This window comes from Hemitrygon akajei, chromosome 4 (genome assembly GCF_048418815.1).
Source record: "Hemitrygon akajei chromosome 4, sHemAka1.3, whole genome shotgun sequence".
In the NCBI taxonomy this organism is placed as follows: Eukaryota; Metazoa; Chordata; class Chondrichthyes; order Myliobatiformes; family Dasyatidae; genus Hemitrygon; species Hemitrygon akajei.
The window spans coordinates 90,173,112-90,197,366 of record NC_133127.1 but is presented as its reverse complement, the minus strand read 5'-3'; the positions used below and the strand labels follow the sequence as shown (position 1 = coordinate 90,197,366).

The window sequence follows — 24,255 nt, the reverse complement described above, 5'->3', positions numbered from 1 at the left end:
GAAAACAAGCATTCACCACATCAGGTGAAAATCTATTCCAGTGGCTCTTTACTTTCCAGAATATAATATACATTCTTTTTTCACCTTTCAATTTCTGCCCTAATCCCAAACTGTATAAACCTATCAGCATTCAGATGAACTCTCATACTCATCGGGGTAACTTTTAACTTTCATTGTTGGATGAAGAATAAATGGCAAATAGTAACAGGTAGCAAGTTGAGAAAGAAGTGCGGGTGAGCTGCAAAACAATTGGGCAGTTGCTTGAAATTGACCATTATAGACTGGAGATAATAAATGAAATGAGCCCTTTTGTTTGAATTTTAGCTTCCTTTCTGCTGCTGAGTATTATACTAAATTTAACATCCACCCAATTTCTGTGAGCAATTTTTAGAGTTCAGTTGTCTCACAGAAAGGATCAGTTTTGTGGCTTTCTTCCTCTATTTGCTTAAGTATATGTCCAAAAACTATAGAAGTCATTAAGAGCTCAATTTTTTTAAAAGAAAGGAAAGAAGCTTAGCTTGGCATCACTCAATATTTAGTTTTGTTAATCCATCTTCATTTATTAACACAAGGATTGAAACATAAAAGCAAAGAACTACTGAGTAGGTAGATGGATGTTATTGATGGGCACTGCACAGGTGATTAATTTAATCATATGATAAAATCTAATGCCCAAGTACTAATTTATGTTTTACCTTATAAGATATAGTTTCTGAAGTTTGACTGACATCCAAAAATAGTCAATTGCTTCAGAAGGTAGTTTTGAAAATCCATTTGTTTCCATTCTCCTATCAGAACTTCAGCGATGTCCAGGGAAAAGACCATGGAATACTGGGACAAAATATCATTTCTTCGCAAAGTCATCAGCTATGCTGAGTTCACAAAAAGGCCCCAGAAAATTCAGCTTAAAACAAATCTCAGGCACTTTGCTACAGTGTGCATTACTAAGTGTTTTGATGACCATTTTGTCTCATTCCATTCCTGCTATGGTTCTTCATGCATAGAGTGTCATTGAAAGGATTTACTTCCTTTAAAAACATTTTTAAGAGCTGATTGAGTTTGTTTACCTGCAGGGCATGGTATAGTAAAGCACCCAGTGACAGACATACCATCATTATGAGTCTTTTGTAAGGATTGAGCAGCTTGTAGTTACTCTCAAGTGGATGTGCTTTCACAACTTCAGATGCCATATCTTAGCATTTTCAATTGAGGTGTCTTTTATTTCTTTGAGATTTCCTTACATGAACTTTGACCTTCCTAGCTTCACTCTCTGCTGATCTGAGGACCCTGCTGGAACAGGCAAAGGAAATGAAGTGGCCCTTTGTACCAGAGAGGTGGCAATACAAACAAGAAGTATGCCCAGAAGACAAAACAAACCTAAAAGATATCATCAGCAAGAAGCTGCCCAATCTGTTGGTATGAATAATGCACCTGTTACTCAAAAAAGCATTTCCTTTTTTAAAAAAAATTGTAAGTGAAAGCAAAATAGTTTCTCTTTTGTATTGCACACCATAGTAATATATCTAAAACTATTTCCAAGATCTTGTCAAAGGGCATACATTTGTAGATTTATAGAATTATATTTGTTGCTTTCATACTGTACTGAATGAAACCAAACACATCCTGTTATTTGAGTAAAAGTAATCTCTCTCACATGAATGGTGATGAGCCAATATTCCAAGCATTTTGAAAGCTGCAGACAGCAGGTCATTAAAAAAAGGGAAGCTTCTCCTGCCCATCCCCAACACCCATTTATTTAAACAAACAAAAATAAAACATTCATTCTGAGGAATTCAGTTCCAAGTTTTTATATGTTGCTTCTCTACTAATGTCTGGACTGCTTCACTGAATCTACAAGTTAAAATAGCATCTTCACCCCTCCAAAAAAAAATGGATCTTTGGACTATTTATTCTTTACTACAAAGACACAGACAAATACTTGCTCTTTATGTTTGTGCAAACTTTTAAGTCCAAGAACAAACTTCCCTTTAACATGCTGGGGTGTTTTAAGTCTTACCGTGTTGTGCTTCATGTTTTGTGCATTTTTTTTGAAGGGGGTACAGGAGGAGGTTGTCCATAAAAGTAGTAAAGCTGTTTTTGTTCCTCCAAGACAGGAATTTATAACTCTCCCTGACCTTCGTTATCCCACACAAAAGCTTTATAACTTTAGAGAGTTTGCCTGCATCAGAAGGCTTTCTCACAGAAGAAACACCTGCAGTAAACTCCCCAAGAAACCTGTGTATATGAGAGATTAATGCAGCAGTAATAGCGACCCCGTGTTTTTCGTATTATGCCTTCTCCCCAGGTAGACGGCTCTTTTCTGAGATGATACCAATTATTTATTGCCGAAACATCTGTTGATAACCGCAGCTGCCATCGCTAAACAAAGCAAATCATGGGGTCACACACTATTCAGGCCCAAAATCCAACCACATGCCAGTTCGAACCATTCACTGATACTTGAGCCCATAGGTTAATGTCTCTTCTTGAAATGTTTCATCATGCTACTTAAAAAATACTTTGTAAACACCACAGTCCTTGCGATCGGCTTTGAACTATTATTTAATCACTATTGGTAATTTATATTCCAATGCTATTGTGTACTTCTGAAAGAGAAAGAGGTGGAAAGAAAGAATTTACAAACTGGAAAAAACAGCAGAAAGCTTGGCACTTTGACCTGTGATATTATTTAGATTCAGAGATACCAAGTGTTTTATTAAGAAAGCACTGAGCACTTCAGTCTTGTAGGTACACTGTGGAGCTCTTTTCAAAGTAGCTTGATGATAAAGTTCAGAAACATATTACAGAGTTAAAACAATTACTTAAAAATAAAATGCCCTCTAATTAGCCTTTGTAATTTTGTTAAACCACATTGTCATTTTCAATAATTAACTGTATGCTAATTATTCACAAATGCAGAAATATGTGGCTTCAAATATTAATGGTGTTTCCTTAACGTTTTAACACTGTGCCACCAAATATCATTTTTATTAAGATACTGAGAAAACACTGCATGATTTTTTTCATTTAGATCACTATGTAAAAAGCCCACAGAAGAGTGTGAAACACTAGTTTCACAGTCTGGTCAATATTATGATGATGATTATTATTATTATGACTTGATTGGAAATTAAAATTAAGGATGGTGTAAAATCAGTCCAGCAGGTTATCCTTCGATGCATGTGAGCATCCGTACAAAGGGCAAGAAATTGCTCAATTGAAAATTGCTGATATTTTTTGTCTTTCATCCCTCTGTTCTGATTGATCTCTGAGTATTCATACCTCCTACAGACAGATTATCTCTAATTAACAGGCTCTCTAAAGCAGCACCATCTGTGTCAACCAGTTTCTCTTCATTTCTATCCTATCACAGACATTCTGTTTGTTCTGAACTCCCTCTTCTCTGTAACTTGTTTATTTCCTGACATTTCCTTGTTCTAAAGACTGGCTGCTGACCTAACATATTATCCCAGTCCCCAGTGCACCAATGACCCTGGCTACTTAATATCACCAGCATTTTCTATTTTTATTTCAGATTTCTCACATCTGTTTTTTCAAAACTTTTCATTCCACAAGCTTACTAACCAGTTCTTGTGCCACTAAACACTTCATTTGATGTAAATGTACATTGTTATTTGCTGCATCCCAATGGCACAGCTTGTAGAGCTGCTGCCTCACAGTGCCAGAAAACCTGGTTCCATCCTGACCGTGGATGCTTTCCATGTGGGACATAGACATAGAACAGTACAACAGGCCCTTCATTCTGCAAAGTTGTGCCAAACCAGCTAAAAAATAAATCAAAAACACCAAACATTAACACCTCCTACCTACACAATGTCCATGTCCCTCCATCTTCCTCATATTCATGTGCCTATCTAAACATCTCTTAAAAGCCACTTGTGTACAAATTTGCCTCCACCACCATTCAAGGTAGCACATTCCAGGCATCTACCTCTCTCTAAGTAAAAACTTACCCCTCACATCCCCTTTGAACCTGCCCCCTCTCAACTTCAATGCATGCCCCCCTGGTATGAGACATTTCTACCGTGGGAAAAAGATACTCCCTGTCCACTTGTGCCTCTCATAAACTTATAAACCTCTTATCAGATCGCCCCTCATGCTCCACTGCTCCATAGAAAACAACCCAAGCCTCTGATGATATCCCTAACCCTCTAAGCCAGGCAGCATCCAGGTAAACCTCTTCTGCACCCACTCCAAACCTTCAACATCCTTCCGAAAGTGGGGTGACCACAACTGTAAGTAGTACTCCAGATGTGGCCTAACCTGAGTTCTATAAAGTTGCAGCATAACCTCTTGACTTTTGAAAAATGCCTCGACTAATAAAAGCAAGCATTCCACAAACCTCCTTAACTATCCCATTGGCCTGTGCAGCCACTTTCATGCAGTATGAATTTGGACCCCAAGATCTCTCTGTTCAGCAGCACTGTTAAGGATCTTGCCTTTAACAGTGGACTGCCTCCTTGCACTTCCCTTACCCAGGTGTAACACTTATCAGGGTTAAACTCCAGCTGCCATTTCTCTGCCCATACCTGCACCTGATCTATATCATTCTGTATTCTTTGCCAGTCTTCTACACTATTCACAACTCCACCAATCTTCGTATCATCTGCAAACTTACTAACTTACCCATCTATATTTTCATCCAGGTCATTTATAAATATCAGAAACAGCGGACGTCCCAACACAGATCCCTGCAGAACACCACTAATTACAGACCTCCATCCCAAACAAGTCCCTTCAAACATTACCCTTTGTTTTCTGTGTGCAAGCCAGTTCTGAATCCAAACAGCCAACTTGCCATGAACCCCCTGCATCCTAATCTTCTGGATTAGCCTCCCATAAGTGACTTTGTCAAACACCCCACTAAGATCCATGTAGACAACATTCACTCCTCTAACTTCATCAATCTCTCTTGTCACCTTCTCAAAGAACTGAATCAAATTGATAAGACATGACCTGCCCTGCACAAAGGATTGCTGGTTCTCCCTAACTAGGCCATAGGTTTCCCAAATGCTCATATATCCTATCCCTAAGAATTTTCTCCAGCAATTTTCCTACAACTGACATGAGACTCACCGGTCTATAGTTCCCAGGATTTTCCTTGTTCCCTTTTTAAATAGAGGTATAACATTAGCCACATCCCAGTGCTCCAGGACCTCGCCTGTGGCTAGAGAGGACATGAAGATACAGGTCAAGGCCGCAGCAATCTTGTCCTTCATCTCCTTCAATAATCTAGGATAAGGCCCTGGAGATTTATCCACCTTAATACTGATTAGAACAGAGGGAAAAACAGCACAGTACAAGCCCTTCGGCCCACAATGTTGTGCCAACCCTTAAATCCTGCCTCTCATATAGGAGACCAACATTTCCTCCTCCTTGGCCTCTAAATATTGTAACATATTTATCCACTCAGCATTGATCTCCTGGTCCTCCACATCCTTTTCCTTGGTAAATACTGAAGCAAAATACTCATTAAGTACCTCACTCACATTCTTTGCATCCAAACAAATGTTCCCTCCTTTATCTTTGAGTGATCCAACCCTCTCCCGAGTTATCCTCTTGCTGTAGCTGTATGTATAGAATGACTTTGGATTCACCTTAATCCTACCTGCCAATGACTTTTCATGGCCCCTCCTGGCTTTCCTAATTCCCTTCTTTAGTTCTTTTCTGGCTTTTTCATACTCTTCATGTGCTCCGTTTGATCCTAACTTCTGAAACTTTACATCCTTTTCCTCTTTCTTCTCGACTAAATTCATCTCCTCTCTGGACATCCAAGATTCTCTTATCTTTCCATCTATCTCCTTCCTTCTAACAGGAGCATACCTTTCCTGTACTCGGTGCACCCTCCTCATGTCTGATGTGGACTTGCCAGAAAAATAGGTATTCCCAAGTAACTCTTCTTAGCTCCTGCCTAACACTCTCGTAATTGCCCTACTCCAATTTAAAACTCTCACACAAGAGCCATACCTCTCCTTATCTACAGCTATGCTGGAAGTTAAGGAGTTGTGGTCACTGCTCACCCAGTGAAAGGTCAGTCACCTGGCCAGGCTCATTACCCAGCAGTACAGCCCCTCCTCTCATTGACTTGTCTACATATTGATTTAAGAAACCTTCCTGGATACACTTAAAAAATTCTGCCCCATCTAAGCCCTTTGCACTAAGAAGGTCCTGGTTTATATTAGGGAAGTTGAAATACCCCGTGACAACAACATTTTTACTTTTACACATTTCCTTAATCTGTTTACATATCTGTTTCTCAATGTCCCAGTGGCTATTAGGAGGGGGAGGCATTTGCATACTCTCCCTGTAACCAAGTGGGTCTCCTCTGCGTTCTCCATTTTCTTTCCCTTACTGTAAGTTGACAGTGAATTGGTCATTATAAATTGTACAGGTGATTGGAAGAATCTTGTGGTGAATGGGATGGGTTAATAAGATTGTAGGGAGAATAAGAAATGGAATTAATACTGGAATAGTGTAAATTGAAGGTCCCCTTTCTGTGCTTTCTCTGTAAAACACTGTGACTCATCTGATGACTCTTGTTAATAAAAGTGAAGAAGATTCACTATCAAGCTGGACGCTCCCTGAAAATGATTACATTGAACAATTGGCTTTATAACATCTTGTTAATATAATTTTATTGATTTCTGTTATGAAAATGCTCCCTAACATTTATTTTTCAAGTAATGGCAGCTCTAAGGTTTGCCTGAGAGATCTACTCCAGTCATATGCAAAAGAAAATCTCCTGCTGTTTTCATACTTTAACTGGGCCTTTCCCAATGGTCAGTGGTCATGCACTTTGACACAGTGTAAAGGCAACTTCAGATAGTTTTGACAGTATCCTCTCACTTGGATGTAAGGTGCCTGTATAAAGTGACTTAGACAACTTCAGTCCAACCACTCTCATCTTTTGACACTGAAGATTAGATTTCCCTGGAGGTTTTCTCATTCTGTGGTGGACTTCAAGAAATGTATTTTGGAATCTTTGGAAGTTTGCCATTTTCCACAGCTCTTCTGCCCAAGTTATATCAATTGATAGAACCTCCAACACAAATGCCCTCCTCCTCCCACCCGTCCTCAAATTGACAAATTCTTTCAGAGAATACATCAGAAGCAGCTGCCATAGGATAAAGAAAATTAATTGGGAATTATGGTTAAGTGCTCTTTGACATTACTTACTAAATCCATAGTCAGTGTGGCACTTTGAAAAATTACATGGGAACGACACCAAAATTCCCAAAATTCCACTTCACCGTTCAGTTTTCAGCATATATTCCTAATCCCGCGTCTTCTGGATTTTAATTTCAGGTTTCCAGCATCTGCGGTGTTTAGAAGTTCATAGATTTCACAAGTGATTTTAAGAAGTTAAAATGTCAGAGAATTTATTGCGAAAAACGCAATTATGAAAATGTTGAATACAGAAAATACAATGATCAATGCAGTTATTGGTAGCAAAAATAATGGGCTGAGCCATGCAGATTGTGAGGGGTGAAGTCAGTTTATTTCTGTCTCTCTCTCCTGTACACTGCTATTGTCTTTTAATTGTTGCTGCCTGTGCAGTGCTTATTGATTCAGAGGACCTTCGAAAATTTTGACAGGTATGCCCTTTTAGTCCAACTGCTGAGTCTTGAGGTCTTATAACCAATGTCATTCGTCAGCAGTACTTAGTAACTACTTAGAACACCTCCTTCAAAGTGGACTGGTTATCTTGACTATTTCCAATGACAGTTGCCAGATATTTGGAGTAGATATGTGAACCACAAAGACAGAGCTGACACACGTTGTATCAGTAATAATCTTGTGGAGATACCAGAAGCTTCAGACCAAACTGTATTGCAGACTAACCCACGTGCATCTGAACAGTAGAATGATGACATCATATGCATATATGTCTTATTTACATGCTTACATATAAAACTGGTACTTCTAGTTCTAAGTGAAGCAGACACATGGCCACTAAAGGGAGACCCAAATGATGGACATGAATGTGGTGGAGAAATTCAAGAGAAAGTTGTCAAAAGATTAGTGTCTTCAAGGGAGAGCAGAAGAATGTCTGGGAAAAGAACCTTCCAAAATTGCACCACAGGGAGAAAGAGAGGAAAATAAAAGACAAGATAAAATGCTATATTGAAGAAAGAGGAGAAGAGGAAGAAGATATGTAGGTCTGAAGTTAGTGTCGAAGCCAGGATGTGTAGATGCAGTAATACAGAGAATGCTGAAAACACACAGCAGGTCAGGCAGTATCTGGGATGAGGGAAATAGAGTTAGCAGCCATGACTGGACAGGATAACAGAAGGAAAAAGAATAGCATGGTCCCAGGGACTATCACCAATAGAGTCTGGGGGCAATATTTCTTATTCAGATTATTCTAATGATTCTTGGCTGCTTTAGAGAGGAATAAACCATGTTGTATTTTAACATTGAAACTGGTCTTGAGGAGTAAAGAAAATATAAGCTGATCCAGAACAAACAGCCTGACAAGAAGTGTTATTCCCCAAAGTCTGCGATGAATTTAAATTGTAGCGGCATTGCTTACTATTGCTACGCACCCCACTACAACATCACTACTGCTCCCCACTACAACATCACTACTGCTCCCCACTACAACATCACTACTGCTCCCCACCACAATATCACTATTGCTCCCCACTACAATATCACTATTGCTCCCCACTACAACATCACTACTGCTCCCCACCACAATATCACTATTGCTCCCCACTACAATATCACTATTGCTCCCCTCCTCACTACAATATCACTATTGCTCCCCTCCCCACTACAACATCACTATTGCTCCCCTCCTCACTACAATATCACTATTGCTCTCCACCACAGTATCACTTTTGCTCCCCACTACATCACTATTGCTCCCCTCCTCACTACAACATCACTGTTGCTCCTCACTACAACATCACTATTGCTCCCCTCCTCACTACAACATCACTGATGCTCCTCACTACAACATCACTATTGCTCCCCTCCTCACTACAACATCACTATTGCTCCCCTCCCCACTACAACATCACTATTGCTCCTCACTACAACATACCTATTGCTCCTCACTACAACATCACTATTGCTCCCTTCCTCACTACAACATCCCTATTGCTCCTCACTACAACATACCTATTGCTCCCCTCCCCACTACAACATCACTGTTGCTCCTCACTACAACATCACTATTGCTCCCCTCCCCACTACAACATCACTGTTGCTCCTCACTACAACATCACTATTGCTCCCCTCCCCACTACAACATCACTATTGCTCCCCTCCCCACTACAACATCATTGTTGCTCCTCACTACAACATCACTATTGCTCCCCTCCTCACTACAACATCACTATTGCTCCCCTCCCCACTACAACATCACTATTGCTCCTCACTACAATATCACTATTGCTCCCCTCCCCACTACAACATCACTATTGCTCCCCTCTTCACTACAATATCACTATTGCTCCCCACCACAGTATCACTTTTGCTCCCCACTACATCACTATTGCTCCCCTCCCCACTACAACATCACTATTGCTCCCCTCCCCACTACAACATCACTATTGCTCCCCTCCCCACTACAACATCACTGTTGCTCCTCACTACAACATCACTATTGCTCCCCTCCTCACTACAACATCACTATTGCTCCCCTCCCCACTACAACATCACTATTGCTCCTCACTACAACATACCTATTGCTCCTCACTACAACATCACTATTGCTCCCTTCCTCACTACAACATCCCTATTGCTCCTCACTACAACATACCTATTGCTCCCCTCCCCACTACAACATCACTATTGCTCCCCTCCCCACTACAACATCACTGTTGCTCCTCACTACAACATCACTATTGCTCCCCTCCTCACTACAACATCACTATTGCTCCTCACTACAACATACCTATTGCTCCTCACTACAACATCACTATTGCTCCCCTCCCCACTACAACATCACTATTGCTCCCCTCCCCACTACAACATCATTGTTGCTCCTCACTACAACATCACTATTGCTCCCCTCCTCACTACAACATCACTATTGCTCCCCTCCCCACTACAACATCACTATTGCTCCTCACTACAATATCACTATTGCTCCCCTCCCCACTACAACATCACTATTGCTCCCTTCCTCACTACAACATCCCTATTGCTCCTCACTACAACATCACTATTGCTCCCCTCCCCACTACAACATCACTATTGCTCCCCTCCCCACTACAACATCATTGTTGCTCCTCACTACAACATCACTATTGCTCCCCTCCTCACTACAACATCACTATTGCTCCCCTCCCCACTACAACATCACTATTGCTCCTCACTACAATATCACTATTGCTCCCCTCCCCACTACAACATCACTATTGCTCCCCTCCTCACTACAATATCACTATTGCTCCCCACCACAGTATCACTTTTGCTCCACACTACATCACTATTGCTCCCCTCCCCACTACAACATCACTATTGCTCCTCACTACAACATACCTATTGCTCCTCACTACAACATCACTATTGCTCCCTTCCTCACTACAACATCCCTATTGCTCCTCACTACAACATACCTATTGCTCCCCTCCCCACTACAACATCACTATTGCTCCCCTCCCCACTACAACATCACTGTTGCTCCTCACTACAACATCACTATTGCTCCCCTCCTCACTACAACATCACTATTGCTCCTCACTACAACATACCTATTGCTCCTCACTACAACATCACTATTGCTCCCTTCCTCACTACAACATCCCTATTGCTCCTCACTACAACATACCTATTGCTCCCCTCCCCACTACAACATCACTGTTGCTCCCCTCCTCACTACAACATCACTATTGCTCCCCTCCCCACTACAACATCACTGTTGCTCCCCTCCTCACTACAACATCACTATTGCTCCCCTCCTCACTACAACATCACTATTGCTCCCCTCCCCACTACAACATCACTATTGCTCCTCACTACAATATCACTATTGCTCCCCTCCCCACTACAACATCACTATTGCTCCCTTCCTCACTACAACATCCCTATTGCTCCTCACTACAACATCACTATTGCTCCCCTCCCCACTACAACATCACTATTGCTCCCCTCCCCACTACAACATCATTGTTGCTCCTCACTACAACATCACTATTGCTCCCCTCCTCACTACAACATCACTATTGCTCCCCTCCCCACTACAACATCACTATTGCTCCTCACTACAATATCACTATTGCTCCCCTCCCCACTACAACATCACTATTGCTCCCCTCCTCACTACAATATCACTATTGCTCCCCACCACAGTATCACTTTTGCTCCACACTACATCACTATTGCTCCCCTCCCCACTACAACATCACTATTGCTCCTCACTACAACATACCTATTGCTCCTCACTACAACATCACTATTGCTCCCTTCCTCACTACAACATCCCTATTGCTCCTCACTACAACATACCTATTGCTCCCCTCCCCACTACAACATCACTATTGCTCCCCTCCCCACTACAACATCACTGTTGCTCCTCACTACAACATCACTATTGCTCCCCTCCTCACTACAACATCACTATTGCTCCTCACTACAACATACCTATTGCTCCTCACTACAACATCACTATTGCTCCCTTCCTCACTACAACATCCCTATTGCTCCTCACTACAACATACCTATTGCTCCCCTCCCCACTACAACATCACTGTTGCTCCTCACTACAACATCACTATTGCTCCCCTCCCCACTACAACATCACTATTGCTCCTCACTACAACATACCTATTGCTCCCCTCCCCACTACAACATCACTGTTGCTCCTCACTACAATATCACTATTGCTCCCCTCCCCACTACAACATCACTGTTGCTCCTCACTACAATATCACTATTGCTCCCCTCCTCACTACAACATCACTATTGCTCCCCTCCCCACTACAACATCACTATTGCTCCTCACTACAACATACCTATTGCTCCCCTCCCCACTACAACATCACTATTGCTCCCCTCCTCACTACAACATCACTATTGCTCCCCTCCCCACTACAACATCACTATTGCTCCTCACTACAACATACCTATTGCTCCCCTCCCCACTACAACATCACTGTTGCTCCTCACTACAATATCACTATTGCTCCCCTCCCCACTACAACATTACTATTGCTCCCCTCCTCACTACAATATCACTATTGCTCCCCACCACAGTATCACTTTTGCTCCCCACTACATCACTATTGCTCCCCTCCCCACTACAACATCACTGTTGCTCCTCACTACAACATCACTATTGCTCCCCTCCCCACTACAACATTACTATTGCTCCCCTCCTCACTACAACATCACTATTGCTCCCCTCCCCACTACAACATTACTATTGCTCCCCTCCTCACTACAATATCACTATTGCTCCCCACCACAGTATCACTTTTGCTCCCCACTACATCACTATTGCTCCCCTCCTCACTACAACATCCCTATTGCTCCTCACTACAACATCACTATTGCTCCCCTCCCCACTACAACATCACTATTGCTCCCTTCCTCACTACAACATCACTATTGCTCCTCACTACAACATACCTAATGCTCCCCTCCCCACTACAACATACCTATTGCTCCCCTCCCCACTACAACATCCCTATTGCTCCTCACTACAACATCACTATTGCTCCCCTCCCCACTACAACATCACTGTTGCTCCTCACTACAACATCACCATTGCTCCCCTCCCCACTACAACAGTGACCACATCTCTATATGGAACAATTGTGTTCACTGACAGTGATGTCACCAGGATGTTGCTGTGGGACAAATGTCTATGCACTGGAAACACAGCATTTATACAACAGGCATCATAAGCTATGGATTGGCAAAGAAATTTAGAACCATAGAACATTACAGCACAGAAATAGGGCTTTTGGCCCTTCTTGTCTGTGCTGAACCATTTTCCTGCCTACTCCCACTGACCTGTACCTGGACCATATCCCTCTATACCCCTCTCACCCATCTACCTGTCCCAGCTTTTCTTAAATGTTAAAAGTGAGCCTACATTCACCACTTCAACTGGCAGCTCATTCCACACTCCCACCACTCTCTGTGTGAAGAAGCTCCCCCTAATGTTACCTTTAAACTTTTCCCTTTTTACCCTTAACCCATGCCCTCTGGTTTTTTTCTCCCCTAGCCTCAGTGGAAAAAGCCTGCTTGCATTCACTCTATCTATACCCATCATAATTTTATACACCGCTATCAAATCTCCCCTCATTCTTCTACGCTGCAGAGAATAAAGTCCTAACCTATTCAACCTTTCTCTGTAACTCAGTTTCTCAAGTCCCGGCAACATCCTTGTAAACCTTCTCTCACTCTTTCAACCTTATTAATATCCTTCCTGTAATTAGGTGACCAAAACTGCACACAATACTCCTAATTTGGCCTCGCCAATGCCTTATACAACCTCACCATAACATTCCAACTCTTATACTCAATACTTTGATTTATAAAGGCCAGTGTACCAAAAGCTCTCTTTACAACCCCATCTACCTGTGACGCATCTGTATTCCCAGATCCCTCTGTTCTACTGCACTCCTCAGTGTCCTACCATTTACCTTGTATGTTCTACCTTGGTTTGACCTTCCAAAGTGCAATACCTCACACTTGTCCACATTAAACTCCATCTGCCACTTGTCAGCCCATTTTTCCAGTTGGTCCAAATCCCTCTGCAAGCTTTGAAAACCTTCCTCACTGTCCACTACACCTCCAATCTTTGTATCATCAGCAAATTTGCTGATCCAATTTACCACATTATTATCCAGATCATTGATATAGATGACAAATAACAATGGACCCAGCACTGATCCCTGTGGCACACCACTAGTCACAGGCCTCCACTCAGAGAAGCAATCCTCCACTACCACTCTCTGGCTTCTCCCACTGAGCCAATGTTTAACCCAATTTTATACCTCACCATGTATACCTAGCGACTGAACCTTCCTAACTAACCTCCCATGTGGGACCTGGTCAAAGGCCTTACTGAAGTCCATGTAGACAACATCCACTGCCTTCCCTTCATCCGCTTTCCTGTGGTAACCTCCTCGAATAAACTCTTAATAGATTGGTTAAACATGACCTACCATGCACAAAGCCTTGTTGACTCTCGCTAATAAATCCCTGTCTATCCAAATACTTGTAGATCCTATCTCTTAGTACTCCTTCCAATAATTTACCTACTACTGATGTCAAACTTACTGGCCTATAATTTCCCAGATTACTTTTAGAGCCTTTTTTAAACAATGTAACAATATGAGCTATCCTCCAATTCTCCGGCAACTCACCGGTGGAACCGACATTTTAAATATATCTGCCCGGGCCCCTGCAATTTCAACACTAGTCTCCTTCAAGGTCTGAGGGAATACTCTGTCAGGTCCTGGAGATTTATCTACTCTGATTTGCCACAAGACAGCAAGCACCTTCTCCTCTTTAATCTGTATAGGTTCCATGACCTCACTACTTGTTTGCTTTATTTCCATAGACTCCTTGCCAGTTTCCATAGTAAATACAGATGCAAAAAACCCATTTAAGAACTCACCCATTTCTTTTGGTTCCATACATAGCTGACCACTCTGATGTTCAAGAGGACCAATTTTATCCCTTAATACTCTTTTGCTCTTCATATACCTGTAGAAGCTTTTAGGATTATCCTTCACCTTGACTGCCAAAGCAACCTCATGTTTTTTAGCCCTCCTGATTTATTTCAAGTATTTTCTTGCACTTTTTATACTCCTCCAGCACCTTATTTGCTCCTTGTTGCCTATACCTGTCATACATCTCTCTCTTCTTGTTTATCAGATTTCCAATATCCCTCGAAAACCAAGGTTTCTTATTCTTATTCACTTTGCCTTTAATCCCGACAGGAACATACAAACTCTGCACTCTCAAAACTTCTCCTTTGAAGGCCTCCCACTTACCAATCACATCCTTGCCAGAGAATAACCTGTCCCAATCCATGCTTTTTAGATCCTTTCTCCAAGTTTGGCCTTTTTCCAGATTAGTACCTCAACCCGAGGACCAGATCTATCTTTATCCATGACCAAGTTGAAACTAATGTTGTTATGATTACTAGACCCAAAGTGTTCCCCTACACATGCTTCCTTCATTTGTCCTGACTTGTTTCCTAATAGGATATCTAATATTGCATCCTCTCTAGTTGGTACCTCTATATATTGATTTAGAAAATTTTCCTGAACACATTTTACAAACTAACCCGTCTAGACCTTTAACAGTATGGGAGTCCCAATCAATATGTGGAAAATTAAAATCCTCTACTATCACAACTTTATGTTTCCTGCAGTTGTCTGCTACCTCTCTGCAGATTTGCTTCTCCAATTCTCGCTGACTGTTGGGTGGTCTATAGTACAACCTCATTAATGTGGTCATACCTTTCCTGTTTCTCAGCTCCACCCATATGGCCTCGGTAGACAAGCCCTCTAATCTTTCCTGCCTGAGCACTGCTGTAACATTTTCTCTGACTAGCAATGCCACTCCCCCACCCACCCTTCATCCCTCTGCCTCTATCACGGAACCCTGGAACATTAAGCTGCCAGTCCTGCCCCTCCTGTAGCCAAGTTTCACTAATGGCTATAATGTCATAATTCCACGTGTCAATCCATGCCCTCAGCTCATCTGCCTTCCCCACAATACTCCCCGCATTGAAATAGACACACCTCAGAAGATTATTACCACCACACACAACCCTTCCATTTCTGACTTTGCATGAACTTTTAACATCATTTATTTTCACCCCTGCTCCACTATCTGCTCCGGCACTCTGGTTTCCATCCCCCTGCAAATCTAGTTTAAACCCCCCTCCCAATAGCACTAGCAAACCTCCCTGCAAGGATATTGTAGTTCAGGTGTAACCCGTCTCTCTTGTACAGGTCCCACCTGCCCCAGAAGAGATCCCAATGTTCCTAAAATTCTGAAACCCTGGCCCCTACATCAGTTCCTCAGCCACGTGTTCATCCTCCAGAACATCCTACACTTGCCCTCACTGGCACGTGGCACAGGTAGCAATCCTGAGATTACTACCCTCAAGGTCCTGCTTTATAACTTCCTAACAAGCTCTCTATACTCACTCTTCAGGACCTCCTCACTCTTTCTTCCTACGTCATTGGTACTGATGTGTACCATGACATCTGGCTGCTCACCCTCCCACTTCAGAATGAAGTCAATTTGCAGTCAATGAAATACTAAATGAAGCTTGGATGTCTTTGTACTGCCAATGTTGGTCCAGAGAGCTCTCACAAAGGGTAATTGTGATAATGGATAACAGCAGTTTTTTAGCTGCTGGAGTGCAAGGAAAATGTGTAGATTATGATGGCATGACAATCTTTTTGGGAAATTCTGTGGTACATTATGCCTGAAGTGTGCGTTACACAGTGGAAACTACATGCTATGTATCTTCAAAGGCTTTTCTGGGAGAGATGGGGAGCAATGACACTGAAATCACGGGTGGAATCAGGCTGCGGGTCATCTTGGGGAGGGAAGGGGATGGGCAGGTAATAGATTGGTGGCAGTGTTAGTCCAAAAACTAACACTGGTAGAATCAAGCTGGAGATTGTCCAGGGAGGAGTCAGTCTGGAAATCAGTGGTGGACTCAGTCTGGGGGTCAGTGTTTGAGTTGGTCCGGAGGTCAGTGTTGGAGTTGGTCTGGAGGAAAGTGATGGACTCGGACTGGAGGTCAGTGGTGGAATCATTTGGAGGTCAGTAGTGGAGTTAGTTGGAGCTCAGTGATGGAATTGTCTGAAGATCAGTGGTGGGGGTAGTGGTTCAATCCAGAGAAGACGGGTGGGGTCAGTCTGGATGTCAGAGGTGGTGGTCAGTCCAGAGCCAGGCAATCGGTGGAGGATCGGTCTGAAGATCAGTGGAGGTTGGGGGGGGGGGGGGGAAGAGAGTGGTCAGTCTGGAGAAGAGTGGTGTGGTATCAGTGTGACGGTGTTAGTCTGGACATTGATATTGGGGATAGACTGATGATGTGAGACATCAGACGAGAGATCACTTAGGAAGAGATACTGAAATTGTCTTTTACCTCACGAGAGGCTACCTGAGGATGCTTTCTCATGGTAGACCAGGAAGTGACAATGAAGCCCCGTTGCCCAGCAACCCTAAACCTAATCATGGAACAACTCACAATGACCAAGTAATCTGTGAACTAGTACGTCTTTGGACTCTGTTGGGAAACAGGAGCACCTGGAGGAAGCCCATACAGTCACAGGGAGAACGTACTAACTGCTTACAGACAGTGGCTGGAATTGAACCCCTGTCGCTGATATTTTGTGCTAACCACTACCCTACTGTGCCATCCCAGTGACACTCAAACCTCAAATCAGGACAACTCCGTGTGCTAGTATGCCAGATATATGCAGTATCCAGAACAAAATTCATAGTCTCTGTGGAACACATACTGACTCAAGGTTTCCAAAGATTGGCTTCGTTAATTGAAAGTGAATTTGCAGCAGAGCAGCACTGCTGGTAGAACCGCAGTGAACCAGGTTCAATATTAACTAACATGTGGAATTTGCAAATTCTCCCTTTCCCCCATTTGTTTCCTCTGGATATTCCAATTTCATCCCTACAGCATTAAGATGTACCGCTTAGACACTGTAAATTGATAAATTGATGCTAACATGCAGGTTAGTGGTTGAATCTGGGGGTGGGGATGAAGAGGAATTGACTGAGATGTGGGTGGAATAAAATACTGTGTTTCCATTCTCTCTCCCCCTCTCCCTCTTCTCCACCCACTCCCTCTGCTTTTACCTACTCTTCCCCCCCAGCTTCCCTCCCTCCTCTCCTCCTTTCCACTCTCCCCCCTCCCACTCTCCCCTCTTCCCCGTCTCTCTCCCCTCTCTCCCTCCTCTCCCCATCTTGTTCTCTCCCTCTTTCTCCCTTCCCCCTCTCTCCCCCCCTCCCCTTCTCTCTCACCCCTCTCCCCCTCTCTCATTTCCCCCTCACTCTCCCCCCACTCTCTCCTCCTTCTCTTTCCCCCTCATGCACCCGCTCAGTCAATCCCAGGAATGTCACTGCTTTCTTTGAAGTAATGCAATTAGCTTGAGAGATCGAACTCCCAACATGGGACAGAGGATATGACAGATGACTCAGGTATGAGTGTCATTCAGTGAGCTAGATATACCAACTAGCCCTGTGGAGACAGGTGGCTTGACTGATAGAGATGGTTAAGGATTTTTATGGTAAATCTTACTAAATAAGCATTCACAGCATACACAAAACCACATCCTTGTCTCTGAGACCTCTGGTGTCCTTGACAAAGACTGTAGGTGTCATTTCATTCAATATCCTGACTCGCTGGGACCACATCCAAGAACTGAGTGAGATCTCTCAATTTAGGGAAATCCTAGCCGAGAGAAGTATAACGGGAACATCGTGTTTCCAGCTTCATGCAACTGAAAATCAGATTGTCCTGAGGTGAAATGCATTAATGATTATTTTCAGGTCATTCTGATTCAACAAGGCACATTCCAAACTAAATCACACTTGATATGATTTTTGTGTTAACTGTGCTCTGAAGGGCACCATTCCCAATGAACTGTGCTTTTCAATCATTACATGGGACATTAACAAAATTGTGTGGGGAGTTGCTAATGTTGGCTGCTCTGGGGAAACAATATCCCAGCACTGGGTGAGAGCCCTGTAAGATTACTACCATACTTACCATTCACCCTTTGTCCTTTCTCCTGCTACAACATAAAACTATACTGCTCTCCGATTCTGCTCCCAGTTCCCTGAGGCTTAATCTCTGATCCTTTATTTCCACTCCCAAATGTTTCGATTGTTGAAGGCTCACCATACCGGTCTCAAACATTGAAGGCCCATTTTGCATCCCACAATTCCCCTTACACTAGTCATTTATTTTTCTGTTCTACTCTGATCCTCCACTCTAGCCCCTGATCCTCCACACATGACCACTAGACCTTCTGCCCCTGTAGCAAACCCCAGATCTGGCTTTGACGATGAAATATCCAATGCTCTTTCAGCAACACCCAAAGCTAAATAAATTAACAGAATTGGACTCCTGAAATGACCATTTAATGCTTGAGGATACTAACCGATATTTCTTAGTTCAGACTCTATTCCCAGACCACTATTTCACAAGTACCAGTCTGTGAGCGTGTGAGTTTCCTCTGGGTCTCCAGCTTCTACCCAAATTCCAAAGTTGTGCTGGTTGTTAGGTTAAATGGCCACTAATAGTGTGTGGGTAAGCGAGCCTGGGAAAATCACTGGAGGTGTAGGGTATTAGTGTAGAATCAGCTTAAGTGGGCCCTTAATGGTTGCTGTGGACATGGTGGCTCTTGCTGTTTGACATGTGATCTGTGACAACATGTGGTAGTTGGTTGGAGATCTGGGCATTGTTCCCTAGAGTGAAGGTCAGAAAAACCATCCCTACTATCCCAGAAAAATATTAACAAATACAGATTTGTTCAGATTTCTGGCTTGCTGCTTGCCTCAATTCAGAAACAGTCTCTTGGATAAGAAAATCCAAAATCTTACATTCCAGAGAACAGATTTAGTTTGTTTTTTTCAAGGGAGCAAAACTAACCTGAATTTTATATAGTAAATGGGGCATTTATGTTCCCATCAAAGAAATCAGGATGGGAGAAGGAAGTAAAAGGAAATATGCCCTTTCTAAAATTCCAAGACATTAGAACAAGAAATTAAATTATACTGCTTTACTAGTTTCCTCAGTTGCAGTGACCCATTTCCATTCTTCCTTTCCATTTGGTAACCATTCAGGATTTTGGTATTTTCAAGCTGTGTTTAAAGGCATCAGGATTGATGAAGGGTCTCAGCCTGAAATATCGACTGTTTATACCTTTCCATAGATGCTGCCTGGCCTGCTGAGCTCCCCCAGTATTTTGTGTGTGTTGCCTTGGATTTCCAGCATCTACAGATTTTCTCGTGTTTGTGTTTAAAGGATTCACTTTCTCTTTCATAATTTGGAGAGCTGCTGCGTTTGAAACAGCAATGCTTGCTGAGGGAAGGGTTCATTAATTTCTGCCTCTCTTCATCATCTCACAAGGCTGCAAACAATGCTAACTTTCAAATGCTGTTCAACTACTTACTTTACTTTGCGTAGACACAAACAAATGTAAACTTTTGCAAACACTTTACAAAGTAATTCAGTAAGTTCGTCCTTGCTGTAGCAATGAATAGTTGACAGAGAAAATGTCTAATTAGTGTAACTGCAAAGAATAGAGCCACTTGGATATTTTCACCCTCTCTGAGGGCTACTTTCCCTGCAGTTCAAAGCCCTTTTGTTGGCAGAGTCACTTGCTTTCACTCTTTTGTTTAGGCACTGATAATAAAGAGAAGGGGACTGAGGGAATAACTGAAATTTATTTGTATTTGAAGCCTTCCAGATTCTAATGGACAGTGTAGTCTAACCACAACTGGAAATGGTGTGTGTGTGTGTGTGTGTGTGTGTGTGTGTGTGTGTGTGTGTGTGTGTGTGTGTGTGTGTGTGTGTGTGTGTGTGTGTGTGTGTGTGTGTGTGTGTGTGTGTGTGTGTGTGTGTGTGTGTGTGTGTGTGTGTGTGTCTGCATCATAGCAACAAGAGTAAAGAGATACAGAGGAGAAATAAGAAATTTCAGGTGTGTTGGAAGAAACGTTATGCCAGAGACTATTCAACATTCAATAGGTTCCATTAATGAAAAAGTGAGAACTGCAAATCTGAAAATCCGAAATAAAAACTGAAAATTCTGGAGTTAATTGAGATGCTTAACAGGTTGGCCAGAATCACAATCGCCTACTGCCTGGTAGGCCACTGGCATTTAGGGCAACAATGAAGGTTCTCCATCTCTGGCAGTGTTCACAGCTTCTTTCATCATGTTAGGAGCTCAGTTTTTTCTATTCTTAATTATTCAAGTTCGGAGTGGAGACTCAGGAATACCATTGCACTCAGATGTAAAAGGATTCTTCTTTGCTGTTTCTGTAAAAAATTTTGTTTTACCAGTAAGGGTTGTTAGCCCTGAGCTGAAACCCAGAACCTTGAGGACTAGTGGACCACTCTTAGTCTGTCCTCCACCCTTTGACCTGTTTGGCATGGGTGACCCTACCAAGAGCCAAAGCATAGAGCCCCAACTCAGCCAACATAGCTCTCTGGGTCATTGAGGCATGCAAGCCTCCAAACCCTCCGACAAGGTTGTGGTCCCCTTGGAGGATCAGAATCAGGTTTAATATCATCGGCATACATCATGAAATTTGTTGTCTTTGCGGCAGCAGTACAATGCAATACATGAAAGTAGGAAAAAAACTGTGAATTACAGTATATATTAAATAGCCAAAGTGAGTTAGTGCAAAAATGAAAATAAGAAATAATGAGGTAGACTTCATGGATTCAATGTCCATTCAGAAATTGGATGATACTTGTGGTAAAAACTAGTTCATTTTTGAGAATTGGAAAATGTGTGTGATTTACATTGCAGAAAGAGACAGGGTTGAAGAAAGCAGCTAAAGTAACTGTGATAAGGATAGAGATCAAGTTGTTTAAGTAACACAAACCTTCTTGAAGAGTGCAGCGATATTTGAAATATTCTAGTCTTCTAGAACCATTGCAGAATCTAGTGATTCTTGAGAGTATTATTAATGCCTCTACAATCTCTTCAGGTACCTCTCTCAGAACTCTGGAGCGTAGACCATCTGGTTCAGGTGACTTACTACCTTCAGACCTTTCAGTTTCCCAAGAACCTTCTCTCTAGTTATGGTAACTTCACACACTTCATGCCCCCTGACACCTAGAAATTCCACCATACTGCTAGTGTCTTCCACAGTGAAGACTGATGCAAAATACTTATTCAGTTCATCCACCATTTTGTAGTCCATTACTACCTCTCCAGCATCATCTTCTAGCAGTCCGAATCCACTCTTGCCTCTCTTTTACACTTTATGTATCTGAAGAAACTTTTGGTAGCCTCCTTAATATTATTGGCTAGCTTACTTTTGTATTCCATCTTTACCTTCTTAATGACATTTTTAGTTGTTTTCTATTAGTATTTAAAATCTTCCCAATCCTCTAACTTCCCACTAGTTTTTGCTTTATTATATGCCCTCTCTTTGACTTTTATGTTGGCTTTGATTTCCCTTGTTGGCCACAGTTGTGCCATCTTTCCTTCGGAATACTTCCTCTTTGGGATGTATATACCCAGTGCCTTCTGAATAGCTTCCAGAAATTCCATCCGTTGCCATTGTTGTTCTGCCATCATCCCTGCCAGTGTCCTTTTCCAAATCAATTCTGGTCAACTCCTCTCTCATTCCTCTGTAATTCCCTTTACTCCACTGTAATGCTGATACATCGGACTGTAACTTCTCCTTCTCAAAAACCATAAATCATAGGAGCAGAATTAGACCACTTGGCCTATTGAGACTTCTCTGCCATTCTATCATGGCTGATTTATTTTCTCTCAACTGCATTCCTCTGCCTTCTCCGTGTAACCTTTGAAGCCTTTACTAATCAAGAACCTATCAACCACGGCCTTAAATATGCTCAATTACGGCCTCCGCAGCCATCAGAGGCAATGAGTTCCACAGATTCACCACCACGTGTCACCTGAAGAATCTTGGTTCCACCCTGCCACCAACATTTCTTTTGTTTTCTTCATTCCTCACTCTCACTTACAAATTCAAATGGCTTGTTTTCTCATTTCTCCAATTCAGATGAAGAGTCATTAACCTGAAATATTATTTTTGATTCTCTCTACATAGATGCAGCTTGACCTGCTGAGTAACTACAGAACGTTCTGTTTTACTTCAAATTTCCAGTATCCATATTTTTTTAAAATTTCAATCATGTCAGTGTAACATGCAGTGTTTTGTAAAAGTATTCAGCCTCCAGCCATTGTTCATATAAATGAGTATTACCACCAGGGATTTTGATGAATTTAACTGAGAATTTTTATTTGTGAATCACATGCTCCTTTTTTCACAGTAGAGTCAAAAAAAAAAGAGGGAAAACTAGAGCATGAAAAACTAAAAAATCAAAAACTTCAATGTCAGCAGTTCAAAAGTATTCACTCCTCTTTGCTCAGTACTTGGTTGATCTACCTCTCGCAGCTATTACAGCCAGTAGTCTTTTTAGATAAGTCTCTATTAGCTTTTCACAACATGATGGAGCAAGATTTGCCAATTGCAAAATTGCTCAAGCTGTGCCAGGTTAGTTGGGGAGCAGTGGTGGACACCAATCTTGAGGCTTTGCCAAAAATGGTCAATCAGGACAGGACTAGTCAAGAACATTGATTTTGTTCATTTGAAGTCACTCCATGGTTGATCTGGCAGTGCACTTTGGGTTGTTGTCTTACTGAAAGACAAATTTCCTCCCCAGTTTAAGCTTTCTGGAAGAGGCTTCAAGGTTTTTATCCAGGAAACTCTCTGTACTTAGCAGCGTTCATCTCCCCATTAATCCTGACCAGATTTCCGGTCCCTGCTGCTGAAAATCAACTCCACGGTGTTATTCTACCTCCACCATACTCTACAGTAGGGATAGTGCTAACTGGCTGATGCTCAGTATTAGATTTATGTCACACGTATCTCTTAGTGTTGAGGCTTAAAAAGTTCCACCTTAGTCTCATCCAACCACAAGAACATCTTCCACATCTTTACAGTATCTTCTAAGTGATGCCTTGCAAATCACTTAGCAAGTTACAGGCAAGGTTTTTTTTAAGCCAGGGCTTCTTACTTGACACTTCCATAAATACCCATTTTGTGCAAGGCCTTAGAGATTGCGGAGCCATGAACTTCATCTCCAGTTGCAGCCACTGACCTGCAGCTCACAGAGTGACTGTCGGCATCACAGTAGCCTCTTACAAGTGCCATTCTTCTCCAGTGACTGCTTCCTGCATCACCAAATTGGGTGAGTTGGTACATCCACAAATTTTCTACATCAACAAATTGAGTAAGTTGGTAAGGTAGTATACAGTATTGCACGTGAGAAAAGTTAGCATATTAATTACAAACGGAATGAATACTTCTTCAGCCTCACAATTTTGGTTTATAATTTTTAGTACATTTTTGACAGGTTTTGGATTTTTTCTTTTGAGTTGACATGATGCACAATGTTTTGTAGATTAGGTTAAAAAAAAGTCCTACTTCAATATATTTTAAATTTAGAAAATGAGATGATAAAATGTCAAAATAGTTGTGGGGACTGCGTACTTTTCAAGGCACTGTAAT

At 42.1% G+C, this 24,255-nt stretch overlaps 1 protein-coding gene across 4 annotated transcripts in view; it reads left to right on the top strand.

The window, feature by feature from the left end:
- Positions 1–24,255, top strand: part of alpk1 (alpha-kinase 1) — a 126,630-nt gene that overhangs the window by 55,739 nt on the left and 46,636 nt on the right. For all 4 annotated transcript variants that reach the window (XM_073043042.1, XM_073043039.1, XM_073043040.1 and 1 more), the window contains one exon: positions 1,262–1,416. In XM_073043042.1, the coding sequence (XP_072899143.1) occupies positions 1,262–1,416 (155 nt within the window). The remainder of the gene's footprint in view (positions 1–1,261; positions 1,417–24,255) is intronic.